Below are 24,564 nucleotides of genomic sequence, written 5' to 3'. Positions count from 1 at the left end.
AGGGTATTCAATAATTCCTCCAAGGTTTGGATAGAGCAAATCCAGATCCGCAAGTACAAACTGCCTCAACCTCTCATCGTACGCCTGCTATCACGCATCAGGCTAATTCGTGATTTTCCAATTAAATTTTCGATCAGCGAAATTCGTTTCTACCAAAATATACTCTATTTGCTCAATATACACAGCTACTAATTGTTGTGCTCCTTATTATATCATACGAGATCGGTACAAGGTGTAGATGACCTTCGATAAAAAATAACGGCGAACATGCTGAGATTCGGGGCTATGCCGGCATAGATTTATACCAGCCACGAGGTTTAATCTCATAAAAGCGACTGCTCGTAAATCTACATTGTTGGAATTTTCCAACGCAATAAAATGCTACAACCACGAATTCGGTTATTGTTGGGCACAGCTGCCTGCGTCCGTGGCATTTGTGCGTACATATTTCTACTTGTCGTATATATATATATATATTCATACTTACATACATTCATCTGGATATATGGTTATACGGCATAGCGTAGAACACGGCTTTCTGTTACCGCTGGTGTGGCCGCTTGTCAGCAGCTTGCTGATGCTGCGTGGTAAAACGATTCGCTGAGGCAAGCGGTCCCCAAGGAGTTGGTACGCCAAAGGTAGGTAGCAGAGGTATGGGTATTTTCATGCCTATAAACGGTAGCAGTGGAACAGGACGATGCACTCGAATCCTTTTTTGGCTACGAGGTGCTCAGCTCCGAACGAAGCGGCAGTCGGCGAAGTAGTGACCAGCTAAGTACACAAACAGGCCAAAGAGCTCACCGCAGTCGCAGGAAAAAGCAGAAACCAACTGCATTGGCTGTTCGTAACGATGCAGCAGTTGCAGATTACAACTTCTCGATAGGGAACACTGCACATCGTAGCAGTCCAATGTTCTGCTAACAACGAAGAACGCCCCAACGACGAGATGGCTAGAAACCAAGATGTTTAAAGTAGGTCACACAAAAAAAGTCGCCAAGTTAACCAAGCCATCCTTTCTATCGCCAACTAACAGGCGTTTCGAGTTGGGTGACAAAAATAGACACGATTACCTTAAGTATGTGATACAGTACGTACCGGCAGATATAGCGAAGACATACTAAGACCCAGCTAGTACAGCTTACTGATTTAATGGGCCTCTTAATTTAAGACTCGAATATTATTTAGAAATAACAAAACAGTTAAATTTAGCAGAAGTTAATTAGCAGGAATTCAGGACAACACATTGACATTTTATAAGGGCATTCGCTGATACACATTCGATCACGTTGAAATAATCCGGTCTCAAAACCTGACTACACATCCAGTCGAAACGTGTTAGGCCTATGGGGATTTAACGTCACTTTCCTCACAGCCTATTTACGGTGCGATGTAAGACTGAAGCTCAGAATAATGTAGAGCGGTTTGAATCTCGGATCATGAAAGGAGCCATAAAGCATCTACCATCTATTTTCATAATTTCAAAATTTATCAATCGACCAGATGGAAACATGCAACTAGTAAACATATCTGTTTATATAAATATTCTAACTAACTCTGTCTGCAAGCGTGACACCGGCTTACAGTAAATTTAGAAAATGATTTGAAAAGTATCCACTAACTTTTATGGAAGCCCCCATTCCTTTCCTATTACTAGACACATCATTACAAATCCATTCCATTAGACCCATGCTAAATGAAGCATCATAACGTACAGTTCCTCAAGTTTTTTCTTGTATTTATCCTATCCCTGCATATCTTTAAATCGAGGGAAAAATAGAGTATGAGAGAAAATATTTATTAAGCATTTATTTAATGGTCATCTGTACTTGACCACTTCAAGTAACATCATTAGCGAGCCTATCGTTAGTATCTTGTCGACAGCACGAGCATTTTAGCCATTTCAGTGTCTTCACTGAGGTCTGCTTGTCATCAGCAAAGGACTTAAGTTTTCCGACCCTTCATACTTCGCCTAAACGCTACTTATTGCTGTGCAGCAATGGCTCTACGCGGTATAAGGGAAGTATGAGGTTTTGGGAGATACTTCACTGGGAGTTACTCCCCCATCCTTCCTCCTAATTAGCAGCGATGCTAAGCACGGCCACATTCACTAAACACCTGACTCCTGTAAGCAGCGGTAAATAAACTGGAAGGGCAGGCTGTAACTTAAGGTATTGATTTAATTTCTATATAATTTGAAAGAAACTAATACAAGCTGCCGCTTTAGATCATAATCAAGTATCATCTAATTTACCACTAACTATACAGAAGAATCGTTTTCACTTTCAAAGTTCAACATGTGTAACGTCGAGTTGTTACAACTAGGCACAGATGGCAGTATGTTTATGGCACAAGCTATTCATGTGACAATTATCCACAAATATGTTGCGGCCGATTTTGCATTGAGTACTCGAGCAGTACGCAACAATATTTCAAAACCCTGAGTGGATTCTCTGCCCTATGTGATGTGGGTGGTGGTGGTAATAGAGGTAAATAAGTATTGGCTATCTGTCGATTTTCGTCATGAAAACTTCCCATGACACCGCCATGCTTTGCCTAGGATGGCCTCTAATGTCAGGCTACCTTTGTGTTTCACGCCAGACGAACGTACACTTGTCTACAGGCAAGCCATCCCTGAAACGGCGGGGACATCTAGAAGCTCTATGCAGAGCCGCAAAAGCCTGACCCGACGCATACGGCGTACGAGGAACTGAGAGTGAGCCCGAAGTCAGAGTAGTTACGCCGTATTACGGAGAAAGAATTTTCTCGCATGAGCAGCAGGCCTCGGTGGTTTTTTCACTTGATCCTCGTTTAGTTTGTATGGTTTCTAAGCAAATATTTTCCGTAAATCCGTTAGACAATAGCAGCATCTCTACTGATGCCAATAGCAATAGTAGTTGTCGTTGTAAACGTAAACACGCCATCAGGCGGCAAGAGTCACTATTAGCAACACCCTCTCACCCGGCCATTCGACCGACGTAAACGTGGAGAATAACATCGAAAGGTTTAATAGGCATAGTATCACTTGACATGTGGTTGTTAGCGACTTCTTGTTGTCGAAATCGCACTAGTGACAATATGGTCGCTCTCTTTTTGCTTGCCTAACGAAGTTAGTTACCATGTTGAAGATAGACACTGTTGTCACCTCTCACAAGCTAGACCTTGCATTCCATACAGTTTATTGTGTGCGCGAGCGTTTGTAACATTGATGGTACATACGAAAATGGCCTGACAGCGAGTATTAACAGGCGACAAATTTAGCTTTTCGGTATGCTACTTCTATTCAATAGTTTCAGATGAAGACTCGAACTCCGAACAAGACGGTATCATGTCATGCAGCCAACGTTTATTCAACATTGCGAGGCTTCTTTTTTTTTTTTTTTTTCGAGAAATTAGTTCATTTCTGAGAACGGCTTTACTAGAATGACAAAAAGGCGGGAAACTAATTTTAACTCTAATTTAATAGGGAAAGCGAAATTGAATGTTACCTCAAACTGAATTCAGAGAGGTGCGGCGGTATTCAAGGCAAAATGTTTTATCAGGTTCCACTGGGTAGTGCATGGAACATTTCAAGCCTCTTTTCTCAATAGCTGTAGATATTTTCCCTCTATGGGATATCTAGTCGAATCACTTAGTAGATAAGTCCTAATAAACTTACGAGATTTTTACATAGACATAAACTCGTAGCGAAAAATATATTTTCCAGCTTCTAAACCTTCTACGGTGGATTAATTGAACTATAAAACTAGTATGTAGCCTGAAAATAGGCCGGTAATCCTCGACTGTATTTTTTTACATCAGTACTTTTTTTAACATTACACATTTGTTCGCGGTACCTCGAATCTGTCACGTGTTTCCGTTTGATCATTGACAACGCCGATCAAATAAAAGCTAGTAGTTTTACGTCGTCTGATGGAAGCATTTTGGACATTTTTATACATTCTGTTACTATAAATTTCTTCAAATATATCTACGTATAGGAACCAGATGTCAGCACGATACTAATTAGCTGCGATACAATGACCAGCGGTAAAACAGCGGCAAGTACCGAGATAAAAGGACTTCATTTTCAGGCGGATCGTCCGGCTGTGAATGAAAGCAGATCGTCAACACAGCCACTTGATCCCGTAGATACCACTCCTCAGTGCGCAACAAAGAGATTGCTGTCAAGTCTTTATCACAGGTATGGTACTTGATGGAACTCTCTGCCCTTCCAATATAGACTCCTCAATGCTTGCCATAGGCAAATAATGCGAGCGCCACATAAATATATATGTGCGTTTTATAGCTTGTACATAGACATCAACAAACGGTTAAGGTTTTTAAACTAGTTAAACGGTCTGATCAACCTGGGTTAACAGGTTAGCTAATTGAAATTAGAGTTGCGACAAAAGAACAAAATGTTCATCCCGGGCTGGGTTAATTTCTTCCATTTTATGACCGAGTTCTAGCTAGATAATAGATAGAATAATAACATAAGCGTTCTCTTCAGTAGCCAGATCGGCGTTTAGCTGCGGGTGGGCATTGTTTACTAGCAGTAGTCAATATTAACCCTGCCACTTTTCATTAACCGGCAGGTTTACGTTTCCTTGTTCTCATCATAGCACTACATAGTATACATATAGGTGCGATCCTTAACTGGCTAAAGCTGTTCTCATTAGCGGTAAACCAGTCGTCATACCCAGGTGTCACCAACTACAAGTTAATGAAGAAAGATAAAGCAAATTACATAGGAGCTATTTTTGACTAGAAAAAAAAACTATGGGTAATACCGATGTTTATTGCGAACAACGAAGGCTATAAGGACGCTTTTGGTATTGTTAAGTCAATGCTCAGAATACGAGGAGTTATGCAAAAGGCAAGGCGTTTAGTGGTTATCGTAGCGGAGTAGCCTGGACTGCACATTAATCCTACCTGGATTGACATGTTCTTTGACAAGGAAAGGAACAGAAAGACACTACTAGCGACTCAAAGAGTTCTTACATTTCGAGCAGTACAAGCGTGCAGGACCGTATCTAGGGGTACGATACTAGCATGAATGATCCCGTGGAATCTCCTTCCGGAGAAAAGGGACGAGCGTCGCCTAGACGAGTACGCTGAACCCCAAATCTAGGAATTGATGCTAGGTGTTTGCACCTGGCGCAAGACATCATTTGGAAAACATACCAACCGTACTATTTACTCACGTGGTAGCTGCTTTGTATAGTTTTAAACCTACCAGGTCAGGAAAAGTGAGGCACAGAAAGCCTACAGCGGATCCAGTAGTCGGAAGAGGATGATGTTTTGGAATACGTGATATTCCAGTCTGCCGCACTAAATAACAACAGGTAAATGAATAAATGAAAATTTTTAGAGGTCATATGCTGCATAGGGGGCAAATTACTGAAGAGGCTATTATAAACAGCATGCTCAGCTTAGGACAACCTTCGCGCGCCAGTGTAACCTACCTGGAAGAAAAGAAACGAGAGCCAGACATGAAAAGCGAAAACGAAAATAGAAGAGCTTTTGGAAAAGAGTTAATACCAATAATACTACCTCTTTTGTCAATATTTCGATACAGTATGCACTGTCTTCCGCAGGCCCTGCACACAGCCCTGATGCACAGGCCCTGATGGCAGCTAGCTTAATTATCGCAGACCTGACCAACTTTCACTCTTTAGCTGTAACCACACCTAGATCTTTTTTCTCAGAGAGAAAAGGCCGCCTATCCAATTAGGTGTCAGGCCCTGAAGGGTCTCAACTTGGCCAAATAAAACTGCCCTTCATTCTAACCAATTATTATTATGCATTTATTCAACTTATACGACGAAGGTAACATAACGCGTGGAGACAAACGAACAAGCAGAAAAACCTTATGTCCTTCAACCAGTGCGTGCAACAAACTGAGCGATACTATCGTTTTTATTCAATAGATATGTCTTGTTTAAAATTGCATTTCGACAATTGGCTCATGACTACTAAGATAAGAGATTTAAAGGAGTCGTTAAGTACAAATATGGTATGAGTAATAAATACGAGCTTATAAAAAGAAGAGCCCTAATCTCTACCAACTCATATGTCTGGCTTAGGTTTTAGGTTTAGCGTTCGGCCTCTCTATTTGCAAAATGTATATTAATATATACTTAAATTGATTTAGTTATGATTTAATTACGGAAAATGAGTAGATATAGGGCTACCTGCGCAATCTGTCGCACGCCTTTGACACCGCACTTTACTATTCAGTACCAATGAAAGGAACTCTCCACAAAGCTTTCACTTAGGAACGCCTAGTACCGGTCGAATAGATGTTTGTGTGTCCTGAGCCAGGCCATTATTGGGCGGACGGACATAGCATGCGCATGGGTAATGGATGAACAGCATCAAAGATTCGTTTCAGCAGCGATACACGGTATATAAGGAAGCTTTGAAATGACCATGTTATTGAAGATAAACAGAATAAAATCATTGCCTGCAATTTGCCACAAAGACGAGACAAAAACAAAGCATTTCTATTTCTAATCTGTAACTCAGGCCGCTTTTTTTTATAAACGTTTCCTATGAGAATACAAATTCTACATCCACTTTAGAAAGTATAGGAGGTGGCGAAAGCAGTAATTACCCAGTGGTTGTCTGTACATGAGAAAAATCCGGTATGTCCAACATGCAGAATGATAATGTAATGGGAAATACAACATGATGACTGACGTATCATTGTTTTGCACGATAACGCCACTGCAAACCCTCTATAGAGTTCTTCTATTTTGATCTAAGAGACCGGATTTCTACGTTCATTACGAAAATTTTTTAACTAAGTTTTAGAACAGATTTTCTGATGTAAACTGGATATAAATGGTGCGAACCAGGGCACGTCAACGTTGTCAAGTATGGGGCGGCTGTGCATCTGTCGGGTGCTTGCAAGAACGTGTCCTTTCCTTCGAACCGAGACCATCTCTTTTCTACGCAATCCGTAAATGAAGATCAAAGCATTTTTTTTTGTTATCTCAGAGTGTGATTCGTTCTATACATTAACTGCCGGGAGCGAAGTTGAAAGGTGGCACTCATGTAACTACGCAGACTTCAATCGTACAGATCAGGTTTAATCTAAAACTCGGAGCTTCTATATGTATCATGGCTAACTCAGCTCTGAAAATGGTACATGCTTCGTCTGCCAAGGCAGTCCCCATCGAGGCAGATAGAAAACCTAGCGAGGATGCTTCAAGTGTGAGCGCCAGCGATTCAACGGAACCTTTATCTTTGCCCAACAGAATCTTGGAAGAACCGAAAACTCCAGCAAACGAGACAGATCTCGGTATCTGGTGGGATAGTGACAGTGATTCTGAGGTAAGTTCGGACGCCCATCACGGTAGAGTTAGTTATTGTTACGAGTAACAGTCAGGCCAAGTTAAACGCCATCGGTTAGAAAAAGGACGCGAACTCGAATGCTGAAATTCGAATACAAGGATGCTTCTGAAAATGCAAATCGTTGCTGTAAACTTGCAAAGCATGATAGATTTTGCAGGGCTCTGAGTCACAGTAGCGGTCACGCTCAACAGTGCACCGGATAATATCAGCCATGCGAGAAACTCTAGATGAAAGTACTACCCGTGCCCTAACAATACACCCATGAAAAACGGCAAGGAAGGCAGGCCATAGTAAGTCCTATACATATATATATGGGCACGTTGAAAAATAAATACTGGCTAACTGCGATAGATTGAAATTTATAGACGCCTGATAGCAGCGCACAACGGCACGATAACAATAGTATTACTATTATTACAATGTACGTGTTGTTTATCAACGATTAGATTTAATCATACGTGCTGTCTATGGAAAAGCATTTTGTATCTTCGCCGATCGCTTAGGCACCAGCTGCTTGTCGTATTCTAATCACCGATGTTTCTGGTGACTTCATCTTAGGTCTTACTTCAAACGACAAACAAACTCGCCTGCAATGTTCTTAGCCCCCTGAATACCGAAGCCAGCAATCTACAGGGACAGTGATCGAACGTACCCGTGACAAAGATTCACTATAAAGGAGCTGCTTCATAGCCATAACCGTTTGTTAGTGGAACGAGATTTCTGTGCAAAGCTCTGAACACAGAACGAACATCTGAAGAGCAGCAGTATTTCTAGAAGTTAGTAAGAGCTGAATCGTTATAGGCCGTTAAAAACCCCAATAATCGCGGCCATAGTATTGTATTTATAATGGCGGTGTGCTGAAACGAGGCCTGCACTTTATCAGCAGTCCAATTATTGTCATTCATTCAACGGACGCTGTTTCGATATTATGCGACAAAGTCTCATATCCAGCTAAGTATTTTTCGAGAAACTCTGGACACATCAACAACACGTGCCTTCATTCTAACCGCGCCTCGCTTCATACAACTAATTTCATACGACTAAAAAACGGTCCAAGGGCAAAGCCATGTTTTGTGACTGATATGCAACACATCGACTAGAAGGCAAATTTTGGCAGCTGTAGTACTACTGTATTCTGGTGAAGGGTTACAATTAAGGCCTTGGCATAGTCCAGTTTTCAAGCAGGCCACCGTGTTGATATCGTTAGTTTAGATATCTCGTTTGAGGCAAAACGGCGTACACTCATCACAAACCAGTACGTCCGCAGAGACTATAATTTAAACCGTAGTTTTTTTTTGGATGCGCGATGTTGCCATCCCATATACATGCGATCCCTGCAGCAATTCATTACTCGGAAGAATGTTCCATATATTAAGTTTCGATAATTCAACAAAGGCGCTAGTGAAGAACTATTACATTTCAATGTTTGACTGACCTTTGATCGGTGGATCTAACTTTAAATGGGCTTAGGCATCAAATTGATGACGGTCGTCGCGTACCTACGTACTATGTATGTAGCGCATTTTCACACTGACGAACTGTTTCTACGTTATAATGATTACACCTATCTCGTTCTTTTGAGCTGGGCAATGCTGTTTCTAAAGAAAGTTCTCCTTTCGCTACCATTGTATAAAGCGGCTATAATGTATATATTTTCAATATTCAGCAAAAAAAAATCTGTTGGCAAAGTCTTATCCTAAAATTTATCGGTTTAAATTTACTTAAGTAAAATAATGTCCGAAAATTATTTTATTATTAAGTTCAACAATAGTGCAAAAAGCTGCAACAGACATGTAACGCCCCATGCCCCCGAACGTTTGCATATAGTAGAAAAGAGATGCGATTAATTACTCTCTGTTCAAGATTCACTAATGATATATGAAAGACAGAGGCTATAGTAGAATGATTCTTGATAGGCAAAGATTCAGAAAACCCAATACGAGCAATTTAGGCTCTCTTGGACTTAAACATGTTTTTATAGTAACTTTACAGTAATTAGCTTTCGGATGATTATGGTAGGTTAATACGAACCTACCTGTAAACACCTTAAGTATAGAGCAATACTATCCACTGTAGGTTGTTGTCAACACGCCAATGTACCTATTAAGCGAAGAACGACATCACGGATCGGGATGTCGTTTAGTTTAAGAGGTTTCGTCAATCGTTTCGTCAATATTCATATATCTGTTAATATATATATGCTGTAACCCAAAGTGCGTCAGGCACGTCTGGAAGAAAATGCATGCAATGAAGACGACGGTGAAGATAACTAGCCAACAAGTCGTATGATAGAATCATTCAGGAAGTTCCCATATTTACTCGTGAGTAACAGCTGAACTAACCGGTATATCTGGCGCACTTGTAATGAGGGAGACAGCGTATGCCCTTTGCAGATTACGGTTATAACCAACGTGTTACTGTCGACTCTAGTGGTACCATCATGAAAAGACAAAGGTAGCGCTCTTGCTTGGCGAGGGATCTTCTTGTTGGGGACGAGAGCAAGCTCACTGATGACAACTGTTTACTAAGGTGTAATCAAACCTTAGTAACTTTTATTTCTTGAATAATTCAGCGCACTCTTACGTTGTTGGATAGGCACACTGGATTATCTACTGATTAATAGTACGGATTAATAATACTGATAGTCGTATTCATACGTGAAGCGAAAATTAGTTTCTATAGATTCGAAACTCCGAGGTTCACTTACTAACCTTTTCACAATGACTTTTAGCCCAGCTTCGGACAGGCCGTGTCGGAGGTGTTGTCGCGTTTTTGCTGGGTTTTCTGCTGTCCTCCATGCCCTCCTTGCATTACACGAAAGATAGCTTTCCATCCACCTAGGCCAGCGACGTATAAAGTGAATATATGTGGTAGGGGCATTGCCGAGATGGAAATCGTGGACGAAGCACTTAAAATTTCGTCGCCCTTTCAAATGAAAGGAGAAGTTGTTCTACTCTATGAAAAACGTATGTATGTTTGCTTGTGCCAGTTAGTGTATGAGAAAGACCAGAAACAGATACGTACGTTAAGATCGATAGTAGAGTCGGATGAGAAGGAGCACTGTTCTAGCGTTTAGCTGGTTAGGTTAACTCTAAAACATGAGTAATCTGTTCACTCGTGCTATATCAAGATCCTGATATGACTACTATCAGATACCACCGACAATAGTTTAAGGTAGAAACCGAGTAGTCGATGCCCGCTGTGCTGAGTGTATAGGTGACTTGCCATTAAATTTTTTTCATCTTATCTCTGTTTTGCCTTCGTGCAGCCAAACTATGTAAAACTCGTTTGAAGCGAATAGTCGCTATGCAATGGCTGCATCCGGCTCTACCCTCGAAAACCAATATGCTTATTTTACATAGCCACGTGAATGCGGCTGATCTTGGGTCTCTACATTTGGCCATGGAGATACTGGCTCGACGAACTGGGTGTGACGTCGTCGCATATGATTATGCCGGTTACGGTGGGAGCGACGGTACGCCAGGTGAAAGTGCGTGCAGCTTTTTTCACGTTCTGCTGTCGTTAGCTACGATATCTAGAACCCCAACATGCCGAACGACATGAGATGAGCGTATCGCGGATGTTTTTGGAAAATGTCATACGGAAGTTTTATTCTTGTTGTGTCTTATAGTTTCTATGCAATAGTGCGACTGATATGTGATTTAAGTGGTTAACAAATAGTGTCTTGTAAATAATAAGTGCTACCACGGTAACACAGCTTTTCCTGAGGCTTTCGTGGGGGCTATGACTAATTCTTTGCCTGGATTTCGTATCATTGAATGACTAATCCATTCATGAACAATCAGAACAAGTTATGTTAAGATGTTAAGAAGAGGTAAGGCGAGCAGTCAGGTAATAAACGGGGAGCTTTCTAACGGTTCAGTTTTTCCGTTCAGAGAACGGAACGTTTCTCAGTTCTAGCTATTTTCAGCGGCTTTGTTAAAAGACAACAAAATTGTATCATAACAGCAAGCTTAACATTGATCTTCTATTAATGACTCTAGATATCATCTTGCAAAATGCCGACACGGTAATGCGTTACGTCATCGAGGTACTGCAGCGTCCAACGACGAAGGTGATTGTTTACGGCCAAAGCATAGGTTCCGTGCCTACCTGGTACCTCGCTAGCAAATACGAAGTAAGTGCACATTTTCTGTGGATTATTGGGTGTTTGTCAGAATTGGAGACAATGGCCTCTGTACGAAATATCCTAGAATTTCCTAAGAAATGTATGATGCTTTTGTCGATTGCTACATATATGTGTATAGGAAAGTTTGCGCCTATATCCAACGGCAAGGGGGCTTGGATAGTCATTTTCCACGAGATATTGAAGCCGTATTATGTTCAAAAGAACACAGCACTGTAAGCCCTGATGAAGTAAAATCAGAATATAATTAGGAGAAAGTCGATGTTGAGATGTCTGATCAATCTGATACAATTTGGCTCAGTTGGGATTTTTTTTTTTGTTTTGAATATAGTGCTGTGAGCGATAAAGAATCAAACATCATCAAACAATTTCGTCGGTGTAACCTCCAGGTAGCAGGCGTGATCCAACTTTCGGGTCTCCATTCAGGATGGCGAACGTTATGCCGTAACAGGAAATCGTCAGCCCCGTTCGGATGTTGTTGTTTGAACCCCTTCAATAATGCAGCTTGGATCAAGAATATACGTGCTCCTGTTCTGCTCATTCACGGAACGGAGGATGAAGTAGGTTCAATCAGACTCTTCTTGGCAATATTTTATGAAACTATGAATCATCATCTCTGGTGCGTACGCATGATATTAGATGTTACTTTTCTTTAGTAACTATTCCTAAACGCATACGATATTCCCCTTGCAGGTGATTCAGTTCTCACAGGCATTGGAAATGCGTAGGTTGTGCGGACGTCTAGCCGTTGAACCTCTATGGGCAGAAGGTCTAGGTCATATGGGTATTGAGAGAACCCGGGTTTTCTATCAAAGGATTTCGAGGTTCGACGTATTTTCGAATTTTATATACGACTCCAGCATGTAGAGATAACCGAAAAAATGAATGAAATAGAACGATATAGGTCAATGTTGACTCTTTTTTTGAGATTAGCAGACACCACAGAAATTATGCTCTTCAAAAGAATCCTTTATCTCATAGTATTATGAGGCTATTTCTTCATTTTTTCAAACATTTTATCCAACCAAGTGATTATATAGAAAAATTGATAGAGTTGTAAAATCGCCTAATAGAAGGGAACCTTTTCTTCTAAGGGAAAGCTATCAGAGTGCTTCAACTAAGGGAGATAATGCGTAAAAATCATTTTTTTAATTTTTTTTTTTCTATTCTAATTGAATTCTAAGTGACCAGTAAGTTGTTGCGTTTGAAAGTCAACACATCCATGCAAACCGAAACCAAGACACCGCACTGTTTACAGACACTGCACTATTGTTTGTTACGGTGAAATTCGAACTTTCAATTTGGCCGCATGTGCCAAAAGCTGCAATTATTATTGGTAACATAGGGGATATTCACGGAATGGTGCTAAACAACAATCAAGACTAAGGGACGGCAGACGCTGTGGGCATCTTAAACGAGTTTGTTTATCATATATTGGCTATGTTTTTGGGCGACTCTCGGACGAAGTCTTACGGATGCTGGGCCAACAATGTTGTCCTTCTTCTCAGCAAATCTTTGCCGTGAAAGGTTTTAATATCTCTTCAACTCCTATTGCAAAAGCTGTATGGCGTTGTTGTGTTTGGGATACGCAAATAAGTTGTGCTGTACTTCAGTGCATACCTTAATCGATGTAAAAAATGCCACATTATTGGGATAGTATGGCGAAATAGTATTCAGAGAAGGGATAACACTTGTATGTTGACGTAAATGTTATTCTGGAACATAAAAAGCGTTTTTGTTAATTTTCACGCGCATTATTTACCAAATCAATTTATATTTATCTGGCGTATGCAGATCCTCGTTGAGCGTCTTGTACTTATCACGCATCTCTCAGCACAAACGCAAATCGAGGTCCTCTTTGGATGAAGATCTGGGTTAACTCTGGACTTCAGTATCTCCTATAGAAGTGGAAACAGTGCTTCACACCTATAACAAAGCACACTGGCAACCTGTCATCAAGGTTGCATTGCCAGATACTAGGTGAAATGTTGATGGTTCATGAGAAGTCGCGCCTTCTTGTGCACTTTACTTGTTCTACAGCGCTCCCCGACTCCTAGCTTTTCCATCCAACAAAAACTCCATACATTCAAGGTATCTGATGTTAGTCGTATGTTTACAAGCTACCCTCTAAGCCAGTGAGCTAATGAGTTGTTTGCCATTCAAGATCCGAGCCATCCATTCCAGACGGCTAACAAGGGTAGTGTACGTCTTACATAGCTACGGTCCAATCTTTAAAACTTAACAAACAACTTCGACCAGTCCTTTAGTACTTGCTGTGCGTTTGAGTTAATGTTACCTTCCTCAAATTTGCTATGCCTTGATTACCTAAATTATAATTTGGAACTACAGAAAAATTATGGTAGATCAATAGAATGTCATTCTTGCCTACGGCCTGCTGTGTAGGCAGGATAGCCTCAATAGGCTTAACGCAGACGTTCAAATACCTCTGGAGATGCTTTAAAATGTTTAGATCTGAAATAACTGAACGTGGATCTATGGCGGCGATGCGGTTTTTAAAAGCATGTTTTTAGTCTGGCCTACTTTAGTAGTGAGTACCGTCATAAGCTAGCAAAAATATATGCCGGTATCGGCGTGGAAGAGATGCCATAAAAATTGCGGGCAATTGCTCCGCTTGTGAAGCTCCAACACATTATATTTACTAGAAGCTAAAATATGGTACACTGAATTAAGCTGTAAAAGCAGATTGCCTCCTCCATACATCTTAATTCAGTGTGCCATATCGCCTGTTATGAAAATATGTGAAAAGAACAATCAAGCTCATCGGTTCTCAGTGCAATTATAATTTTCTATTAAGTCTTGACTTTCCAATGGAAACTCGGCCATACGGCGCTTTCAGTACTCAGTCGATGGGTTCAGTGGGTGGAATATGGTATAAATATAAACGTTCGTTTCGTACGGCCAAGTCCTATTTCGGTACCAATCAGCTAAATTTTTACTGCAGAGCTTTTTTTTTTACGGTCTTTGTGTTACGGTCTGATTTGATTGAAAGAAAGCATAATATTACATCAAAAGACAAAAAGCCAAAAACTATAGTTGGTGATTTCATAACGAGCCCTGTAAATATGCTGACTTCGGTAAAATTATAGAAGCTTTCAACTTACTATTCGATGCAGTTACCTAACTCGAGATAACTATTTTTTCCTTTACTACTACTTTTCTTCGTATTCGTGTGAGGCGTTTTAATACTGCCTGCCATGCTGATTGTGGAGCTGTCGTCCGACTAAATCACTGATTTCCTGATTCAGACGATTAATCGTATCATGGATACGTCTGAAAGCGTCATATGAATATGATGCACAGAACACACAAAATTTTTTTGAAGCACTTAATATGCTATTATTACGAAACCCACGGATTAGCGTAATTGGCTAGAACCCCAGAGACCAAGTATATTTTGAATTATGAAACATAAAACTACGTGGCTACTACTACTAGTATTAAGATTTTGATACTGAATCAATGAAAAAACGTATTAACTTGCACACGTATCCGAGTTCCATTGGACGACTATGGACCATGGAAACGGAAGGACGAGAAGAACTAGAGTATGGTGAAATTCCTACTTATATAAGAGCTGACATATCGTTGTCGTTGTGGGCTGCAGGTTCATTAATGAGGAGGTTCGGCACTTCAAAAACACCTCACCGACGGCATCGATGCTGTCGTCTGATTCATCATTCTCATTACTTAGCCTTCACCAGCCATCCCAGCAGCAGCAGCAGACGATGCAAAAAGCCGACACGAACCCAGCGCCGATTCCGTCACTGTTTCTTCGGCAGTCGGCTCTTCCTACAGCAACTACATCTGCTGATAGGACTGCAGCGGCAGTCATTAGGACCTCTGCAAAACTAAAAGGTGCGGCGACAAAGGCCAATGTAAGCGAAAAAGCACAAGCCCCACTAGGTCCGACGAAGGGCTCGCTGTCTTCACCAGATATTTGCATTGCAAGCAAAAACAAAGTTTTTGTATTGGAGCAGCCCATATAAAGTTACTGATTTTAGTCGTTTTCTTTTCTTGTATACACCCGCGTGTGTTGCATCTCTATTGCAATTCTCATTTGCCGTTATTATCAGATGCTTGTAAAATTAGTTTCCATATTTATTTCAAGTATTACGATCAGCCAGTTGAAGGCCAACGGTTGCGAGAGAGTCAGACAGAGGTTTTCGACCCATCGGCTAATTCTGTGTATTAACAGCAATCTCTACTGTAACATTCTGTTAAGTTAGGAGTAGGTTACGGATAAGGTTTCGAACCTAATAAAATGAATGAATTGTAAGGAATTTTCTTGAAAACCTAAGTTGAATGCTTGCTACCGTTGTCTGGCGCATACACTATACAACGATGTTGATGGGGCGTCGGCTTCATTATATAAGTCGACGCCCCATCTTCTTTATAGACAAAAACCGCAATAAATCATTATTTTATTTCGAACCAGCTTGTAGCAAGAAAAAAAATAAATAACTTGTAAATTTGTCGATTTTTTGCTCTAAGTGACTAGTACGGACCGGGTCGGTAAATTCTTCAAAAAACAGTAGCTAGGATTGTATGCGTTTACCGTACGAGTTTGAAAAAAGCCACCTTTGATATAGTTTTCGCTATTATTTTTGCGACGGTAGTCTTCAATGCCCCATGTAGCCCCTGTTTGAAACATAGCTATTATGTCTGCCACTCGCACGATCCAGTCCCTAACTCAGACAGATAATAATAATAATCTGCAGTAGTGTCTGACTACGCGATCTGAATACTTATATTGAGCGCACGATACGTGTACGAACATACGTAAGTACGGGCTTGTCAAACGTAACGTGGTACATTATTATCATGGTTGTGCGTGGCAAACTGGTTAACTTGACGCCCTATAAGGAACGGGCCACAACTGGGTCATACTTCTCTACTACTCTTTTCTTCGTGTCTTTTTCAACCGATACACGTAAATATCGCCCACTTTTCGCAAGATAGTGACTGCTTGCAGCCAATCGGGATGAAATGAACATGATATTTGTAGTAGTAAAGAGTACGTCCTAGCGAACCTGATGATCCCGAGATCAATAACCTATGTACTTAATGGACAGATTTCAGTCTCAGAGTTAATTGTCTGCGTGTTAAGAAATAAATCTCTAAAAATTTATAGATACTTGTTACCTGTAAATACTTATGCTGAAATGTCAGCATCTTTATAAATCTTTGAAGAAGGAAAATATCCCATAATTTTCAGCACGCAATACAAAAGCTCATTCCTTTTCACAAACATCAGCATATGAGTATTTTTTTATGACACAATGTCCTGATTCACATAGTTGGCCGTAACTAAAGTGGCAGAAAATAGATTAAAAGATATAGAAAAATACACATCATCATTTACCTCTCTAATCCGGTAAAGAAGCTGAGTGACCTCTTTGCCCATGGTTTTTTCTTATACCCTCTTTATTTGATTTACTGGACCGTTCCTGGTCGCTTTTAACGGTTTTTGCTTAGGCCAGGGATTGCATATTGTCGCACTAAATATTCGAAGCCGACATCAAAGGACTCGTCGTCCTTGTGTCCTCCGAACGCGCCAAAGTCGTATGTTTTATTTATGTTCAGTTTTTCCTGAAGTGCTTAACGTGTTCTCGCTTAATAAGATTTACGCTATGGCTAGGTGCAGCTGACGTACTCGCCTCCCCTCCATTTTCTAACCCGTAATGCACCAGCTATTAAAGCGGCCAAGCTTCTGAGGGCAGAATAACTTAAAAAAAAAAAAAAAAAACTGATCAAATTAATACCTCTTAGCTTTGTTATCCTCTGAACGATACGCTGGTTTAAATTTGGTATACTCGAATTGCAGGCAGCTACTGGAAAATAGAAGCACTTTGTCAAATTTGCCTTACTTACGTTGAAGCCTCTCATACGTAACAGTTGTCTAGAGTCATTTGTACCGCCCATGTCGAGATCCTTTTGATCCTCTCTTCCTTTTCATCTATTTTAGTCAAAAACGTACGATAAAGCCATCATGATAATGTCGTCTCAATTTCGGGCACATTCTAACTGGGAACTCGGCCATCTAACTTTGTTTCCTAGGCTAATGAATAACTTTATTGTGCGCGTTAATGAAAGGATTGTAGATGATGAATGGACAATGTGTTTCGCCGGTAGTTTAAGGCCAAATACCCAACATTAGCTTATGACGATATTAAGCTAGCTGGGTTAAGTTTATCATCACTTCTTTAAAACATTACTTTAGCAAAAAACTGAAAATCGTTTCCATCATCCACAGATCACGCAGGAAAAACGTCACCTTGATAGATACGATCTTTATGTGTTGTAAGTAAATCTATGCGAAAACGACGAGGCTGTGGCTGTTAGACGTGTACAGCAAACAATTAAGGAAGTCGCAGTCAGATCAAGGAACTTCTCACTCGTTCCGGAAGGGGAGCAAACTTACTTCGGTGGCATCGAGGCGATAGGGCGGGAGAAAAATTGCGATCATTCTGAATAACTTGACTACTCTTGTCTTGGTATTATAATCATTTATTGCAACATAATTGATTGTAGCCGTAGCATTGATCAGCTGTAGATATCACCCCAACCTTTGATTTTCATTAGCCTTCAAGGACGTTTGTGCGAGACTACAGTTTCAGTTACCACAACTTTTGGGCTACTCTATAATAAAACGGCAGATTAGTCTTTTAATACCTCATTTATGTTCCATTTTCCAACCCACAAGCTTTGTTACGAAAAATGATAGCCACACAATGTACGAAGCGTTTCTATCAAGGAAGTTTTACAGTAAAAGCTGCAAGGATTCGGGTGTTCTTGGATTGCGTAGACGAGTGAATGGCCTAATTCAGCCAGAGAAACGCAGCCTAAACTTACGTAGTTAAAATTGACAAGATAGTTCTACTGATCAGTGCGCACTGCCAATGTATTGGCTGAGGAAGGGTTTAATTGAAACAAAGACCATCGGCTAATATTGCAAATCAGATCTTTTTAGTCAACACGTGTGTTGCTAAATGTGGAGTCGCTCCGATATTTACCAAATGTACATATTTTCAAGGGCGCTGATACTTACCAGCAAATAATAGCAAGGCAATAGCTGGACAGGTATCATCAGACCTTTCCGTTTAATAAAGCATGACATTTTTATCATGCAGTGGGTAAATTTTTGTGTAGGCGAATACGTTTGTGCGTTAACACCCTTTGTGTGAGCAGCGTTGTTTGTGACAATGTAAGAACCCTTTTCAGCTTTAATACGTCACAGTTTAAGGTTGTGCCTGCATTCATCAGGCACATCTGCTATGTGTATGGTTGTAAGAAAAACGTTAAATTTCAGCTAAAATGTCGTTCTGCAAATGCTTCTAGTATTCGAAATGCTCCCTGTGTGGCACACGATTAGGAGTATAGCATTTTATTTTTTGGTATTAGTATTGGCAGCATTTTTCGTAACGTACACTACGTAAAGCCTAATCGTAGCGACCTTTTATGTATTTGATTACTTGTTTGAATGGAACATCATCATCGTCGTGTCCTGGCTGCCGTTCTTCCAGTGTTCCCCATTCTTCGAATACATGGTGCGTATAGCCCGGATGTCAGTACGTCGACCTCGCTTTTCAGATGGAGGACTAAAATTGTTCTAACTACGCTCGCGTGTCATAAAGGCTGTTTCGGTCGACGGGGGCCACGACCAATGGCAGCAGCGAAGTTAGGCGCTATTGTAAGGCATAGCAAACCCGGCGACGCCGGCCGAGGCGGCAGCGGGTTTGCCAACAGGAAAAGGTCATGTTGGCTTCGCTAACTCGTCTACCGCTCGAGCGAAGCCAACTCCAGGAAGCCAATGAGCCTTGAAGGCAAGCAGGCACACTAGGACGGCGAGGGACCCGTTCATTGTAGAGGCAGCTCCGCACAATTTTGAATAACAGTGACAAAAGTAGTGGCGTTGGACAACGTCTCGAAAGCCAAATAGGCTGAATTCCTCATTGAAAATAATTCGAAAATAGGCAGATTTATTCAATCGTAATATTTTTAACAGATATCTTCATTTTATATTATGGGTTTTTATGTTCATTGGGTGTTGCTAACAGTGAAAGACGAAAGCTTACAATGCAGCATTCCAAGGCTTTCTTCTGGGTTGAGACCTTCTACATTTTGTTGTCAGAGCCATAATGACCCGGAACGTCTATGCGTTTAATTGTGATTGTTCTATTAAGCGCTATGTGAAAAGTGCTATCCAATTAAATATAAACCCGGAGATTAAGTGTGGTGTTCGATTTTTTTTTATCTGATCGCTTACGGCGTACCTTTAACTTCTAAAAAGGTATTATGAGAACAGCCATACGTAAACGTCATTATGTCAATTACAGATCCTGACTAACAAAGCATGTTATACTACTAAACGGCTAAACGAGCTCCTATATATGGTCGCAAAATGATATAGATATGCTGCGAACAAAGACCGGTGATATCTAATTTATTTGGCAATTTCTAATCAGAACTGTCGGTTTGAAGGACTTCCTTGAATACGATATGAGAACACTCGTCTGAGACGTATAAAAAAAGCACAGTTTCACTAGATCCCTGTCCTATAGATTATCAATAGCCTGATTATTTAGTTATTTCAGATAATGTTAAGTATATTTGCAGCTTGAACAAACTACTATCATACGTTTTGACTTATAATATATTGTACGTATGCATACATCGCTTCAACAGAACGCTTTTCTCGTGCGAATGGCATCTATCTGTATGAGTTTGGTCGACAGAGGCTTAATGATGTGCAAAACAAAGGCAAAACTGGCTTGACTGATAGTTCGCGGCTTTTATTAACAGGCTTTCGCTCCACGTCGTTTGCCTGACCCATCGGTGGTATGAGTATGTTCGAACTCTACTTGAGCCTTAAGTTGGCCTTTTAATAAATAGGCTGGTAGATGACGTTATCCGGCTGAGGGCCCTGGGTACGGAGCCGGCCATGACCTTCCTGCGTCCGCATTAACGTTGGCGTCGATAAGCCAACGTCTGGACAATCAGTGAAATCGTCTAAGGGGACTCGTAACGATTCAAAGTGGAAACACAGCCGTACAATAATCTGCCGCATTCATCTGACTCACGTTGTTTCGCCCCTTGAAGGTGTTCGTCCACCAAATGAATTTTCGTTGTTGTCCAGGTTCGCAGCGTTCAGTGACGGACCCCCAGGCGGCAATGGTATAAGTACCTACGGCCACTCTTTCTTGTGGTTTACAATTAAAATTCCTCTTAAAGGCAGGTTTCAGTGAACTATATTCACAAATAAGGAACCACTTTTACCAGCTTTTGGACCACGCGGGGCAATAAGGTGCTTAGCTAACGACTCTACTAGAAATTGGTCTCTAGCTAGCATATGTATGTCTTTGTTTAGCGACGACATAAAATCTATTGGTGTTAATATCGAAACAGTGAATAAACGAATAAACTCGCAAGGTTCTATATAAATTCGTTGCGAAATTACCTTAGTTATTTCTAAAAAACTATGTAATGATTACTAGGTAACCTACATTCATATGACACCTATATATGGGTTATCTTGAAATATATTATGGTGTCGTAACAATCCATTGTTCACAGAAATATGTATGGGTTTTGTTTTTTTTTTTTTGTTATCTGAACCTTGGCAAGAAGTTCTCGTTTACAATCATAATATATTGTGCTGTCAATAAGTGTGTTTTACTTGGAACGTGTCCATTGCTACTGCGGCCTACATGGGGGAAATCCATTTTCGATTGTGCCAAGCTACAAGTCAATAATTAAAAGGCTACTTTGCGTTCTATTGGAACAGATGTATCTGTTTTGCAAAGCTTGCTATGGCTTGCTTGTGAATCGGTCATTCCTAAAGGGATACCTTGTGGGCAATAATGCATATAATGTGGGTAATTTTTTTCTCTGATTCCCTAAAAAAAATCTCTTATTTTATTATCCGCATTATATGTATTATTGCCGACAGACTCGAACAAAGGTATACATTACTCGTTTTGCATAAGACTTTGAAATTCAATTGATGATAACTTTTACATCTGCGAATCCTCTTTTATAGAGGATTCGTGTAGCTGTGTGTGGGGGCTACAGGCATGAGGTACGCTATCAATGGGAATACAATCTAGGGTACCCAGACGTCCGCGCAATTACTCTACAGCTTGTGTCCTTAATAAGGCACTTGACACAGTCCAGTTGATTTTAACTAATGCTTCCATGACGGTAGCATAATAGTTTGTTGAATTGCCGTAACTTGCGTCTAACTTTATTCATCCACGTGCGGGGACATCTACAAGTTACGATTTTTTCCCTCAACACGTCACAACAAAGTCCACGCCCTGTGGATCGTTTCATCTCTTCACGGACGTTCACACAGACCGACGGATGTTTCTCGGCGTAGACGGCCCCCTGCCGCCGCAAATTGCAAGCGTTGTCCACCCTCGCCTACTGTATAGACGGAACCCCAGCGGGGAAGAGGTATGGTTTGTTTGGTAAGAGAGAGCGGGCTCTTAGGGTTCGCTTTGGGATCAGGGATGAATGTAGGAGCAGGAAAGGAAAAAAGAAAAGTAGAGGAAGTGGAAGACGACTTGACGAACGCGTTCCGGATCATGACGAAATGAACGGCCATATACGCAGCGATGAGCAGCAACATCCGCTAGCTGTCCATTCGAGGGAATAGAAAAGTGTGAACATGAACGTGATGGAGAAGCTAGAAGGATTGATGGCAGTGATGCGGCTGGTAAAAGCAGAGGACACAATATATCCCCTGGCATGAGTACGCCGGAAAGTTGACCCGGTCTTCCCCTGTTCGAACATGCGAAAAAGGGTCTGAATGATAGCGCTGACGACAGCGGAAGAAGTAGCGATCTGCTGGTCAGTTGGCTTCAGCTGGCAAACGTAGCGAGGGGCAGTCAAACAGGCATCGAGACCTTTTCGGCTCAACAACAGCCCGTGAGGGTGGCCATATGTGACGTCGATGGCTGCCGCGTTCAAAGGCGTAGGTAGGCCTGCAAAAGAAAGTACAGTGAAAGAAGAGAGAGAGAGAAATGGTGGTAGTATGTTAGATGGTGATAGAAGGCCGATATAACGACGACTGAGAATGGCCCTGGGCTACGCTTTGTTTTGATTAGATCTGCTTCTCTTGGTTTCTAGCCGTTCCACCAGCTAGTGCTGGGCTATCCGCATTCCCAATATCCGGCCTGGTCGTCCACCTATGCCAGAGAAGGCTCTATAGCTAAAGCTTAGGAACGAGGACGACTCTATCGAATTCCCGCGGGGGCTCATAGGCTGTGGCTATGGCGGTTAAGGTTGCTGCAACCGATGCCGCCATTGCCATGCCGGACTGCGTTTCTTTACATCTTCGTACTATTCGTTCGTCCGTCCGTCCGTCCGTCCGTCCGTCCGTCCGTCTGCTCTCGTTTTCCTCTCCCTTGGGTTCTTCTCGAAAAGTACCTCCTTAGCATTTCTCAACAAAGCTCGACAAAGAGCTTGCCAGAGCCTTTTCGCAATCGCCGCAGTGAACGCCGCAGGCTGGAGCGGTTCCGGAGGCGGTAACGTAGCGGCCGACGTTAGTCTTCTATAAGATCGTTTATATTCCGACGCACGAGCGTTATGGTCACTGGACGTTAGCTTTATTGCTATTTTGTGTTGCTAGTGCTAGACATTATAAACATGGGGGCGGGGGCAAGAGAAAAAATCTGGAAAGTATATTTCTCACCAGGCAAGCTTCCTACAACTGATAGTCACGGCAAGCACATTCAAACCACTAAGATGCGGGAAGCTTTGCAGCAGTCGAAAAACTGCGCAGGAAATGAGAGCAGATCCAACGCGAGCTGGAGATTGGCGTCTTCGCGAAGGGGCGATGCGCGACGCGGTTTGTGTGGGTGTTCACCTTAATTTGTGTAAGAGAAGTCACGTTACCGTACAGGACATTAATAGGAGTATGTTGAATTATCATTGTAACCTACAAAGTGAGCTAGACCCGGATCTGCCCACACTCTTCGTATTCACCGTTTGCCTAACGCCAGGCACTGTATTTATTATACGACTTTTGTTCAGCAAATATCAGATTGAAATGTTGGAAAATGGGAAGTGGCTGCTTTATTGCCTTAACTGTTATAAGTTGAAGATTGTAACCACCAATACTGTCGGCCATATATACTTATCGTAAATATATTATTATTATATGTGAATTCGACACGTAAATAGGAAACAGGTATAAACGTAAATTTGTATACCTACCTATCTCTATCTATTCATTTGGATTGATTAGCACCATACCACGTGTCTAGAAACCTGCATACTTTACTATTTTCATGTTTAATCTCATGTTTAGATAGTGTTCTAGCCTTTGACTATCTATACCACCGATTCAGTTTCAAAACAATTATTCAGCAATGAGGAGATCGTTCACAAAAAGCCTAGTGAAGTACTTTTTTAGATATAAGACAAATAGTAAATGGTAAAACTATAGAACTGACTAAGAAACACTACCGTATACCTGTTTGTTAACCATCGAGTCGAACAAACTATTTTAGTTACATAAGCAACGCAATGTACAAAGATACTAATTCAATAAGGTGAGTACGTGATATACTTAATAAATCAAAGAACAATTATCCGATATGCGCTTTATTATACCATTCGAATCCATCTCCCGACGTTTGCTCCGCGGAAATTGGAATAAATAACCGCGTCGTGCATGGAAATGCTGCACGTACCGTAGCAGCATTCATCCCCTGTCAATTAGTCTCACCCTTCATTAGGAAACTGCATGGGCCAACAAAGTGGCTTCGAATGAATGCCCACAGGGACATCTGTACCTCATCAAGCGGCAATCACTCCAATGCCGAGGCACTCTGGTGTCTTTTTGACCGGTCCAATCCCGGTTCTTTTCGGTTGGTGTTTGCTTACTTGCCTTAAAGGCTACAACGGTCAATTTCGCACAAGATGCTACTCTGCGATTTGTTCATAGCTTCATAATTCTGCAGCCGCTACTCTCGTGAATTCTATATCCACAATTGCTTACTTCATACTATAACTCACTTCCTACCTCACAGATATATATATATATTTGGTAC

At 41.2% G+C, this 24,564-nt stretch overlaps 1 protein-coding gene and 1 long non-coding RNA gene across 10 annotated transcripts in view; one reads left to right on the top strand and one right to left on the bottom strand.

The window, feature by feature from the left end:
* LOC147751907 (uncharacterized) overlaps window positions 1-10,641 on the bottom strand; it is a 45,432-nt gene extending 34,791 nt beyond the window's left edge. For 3 of the 6 annotated variants that reach the window (XR_015315586.1, XR_015315583.1, XR_015315587.1), the window contains exons 1-4: window positions 10,363-10,641; window positions 10,050-10,175; window positions 5,216-6,445; window positions 488-950 (exon numbers count right to left, since the gene is read on the bottom strand). This is a non-coding gene — a long non-coding RNA (uncharacterized LOC147751907). The remainder of the gene's footprint in view (window positions 1-487; window positions 951-5,215; window positions 6,446-10,049; window positions 10,176-10,362) is intronic. The other 3 variants (XR_015315584.1, XR_015315585.1, XR_015315580.1) reach the window with 3 other exon arrangements.
* On the top strand, window positions 10,144-20,959 carry LOC111272036 (alpha/beta hydrolase domain-containing protein 17B). 4 transcript variants are annotated; one of them, XM_022853189.2, is made up of 7 exons: window positions 10,144-10,304; window positions 10,607-10,828; window positions 11,343-11,476; window positions 11,875-12,045; window positions 12,179-12,309; window positions 15,111-15,361; window positions 19,030-20,959. In XM_022853189.2, exons 1-7 carry the CDS (start codon window positions 10,226-10,228, stop codon window positions 19,275-19,277), a joined length of 1,236 nt encoding a protein of 411 aa, XP_022708924.1. In that variant the 5' UTR covers window positions 10,144-10,225; the 3' UTR covers window positions 19,278-20,959. The 4 variants fall into 4 exon arrangements, with proteins under 4 accessions (XP_022708924.1, XP_022708925.1, XP_022708926.1 ...); XM_022853190.2 differs by lacking the exon at window positions 19,030-20,959 and adding an exon at window positions 17,760-18,631; XM_022853191.2 differs by lacking the exons at window positions 10,144-10,304; window positions 10,607-10,828 and adding an exon at window positions 10,857-11,173.
* The last annotated feature ends 3,605 nt before the right edge of the window (window positions 20,960-24,564 follow it).

This window comes from Varroa jacobsoni, unplaced genomic scaffold (genome assembly GCF_002532875.2).
Source record: "Varroa jacobsoni isolate VJ856 unplaced genomic scaffold, vjacob_1.0 contig01464, whole genome shotgun sequence".
In the NCBI taxonomy this organism is placed as follows: domain Eukaryota; kingdom Metazoa; phylum Arthropoda; class Arachnida; order Mesostigmata; family Varroidae; genus Varroa; species Varroa jacobsoni.
This window is presented reverse-complemented; position numbering and strand designations above follow the sequence as displayed.

Coding starts and splice junctions, on each gene's coding strand:
- LOC111272036 (XM_022853189.2), top strand. CDS start 10,226: ATGGAAATCGTGGACGAAGCACTTAAAATTTCGTCGCCCTTTCAAATG. Junction 10,829..11,342: donor CGACGGTACGCCAGGTGAAA/GTGCGTGCAGCT, acceptor TAATGACTCTAG/ATATCATCTTGCAAAATGCC. Junction 11,477..11,874: donor ACCTCGCTAGCAAATACGAA/GTAAGTGCACAT, acceptor TGTAACCTCCAG/GTAGCAGGCGTGATCCAACT.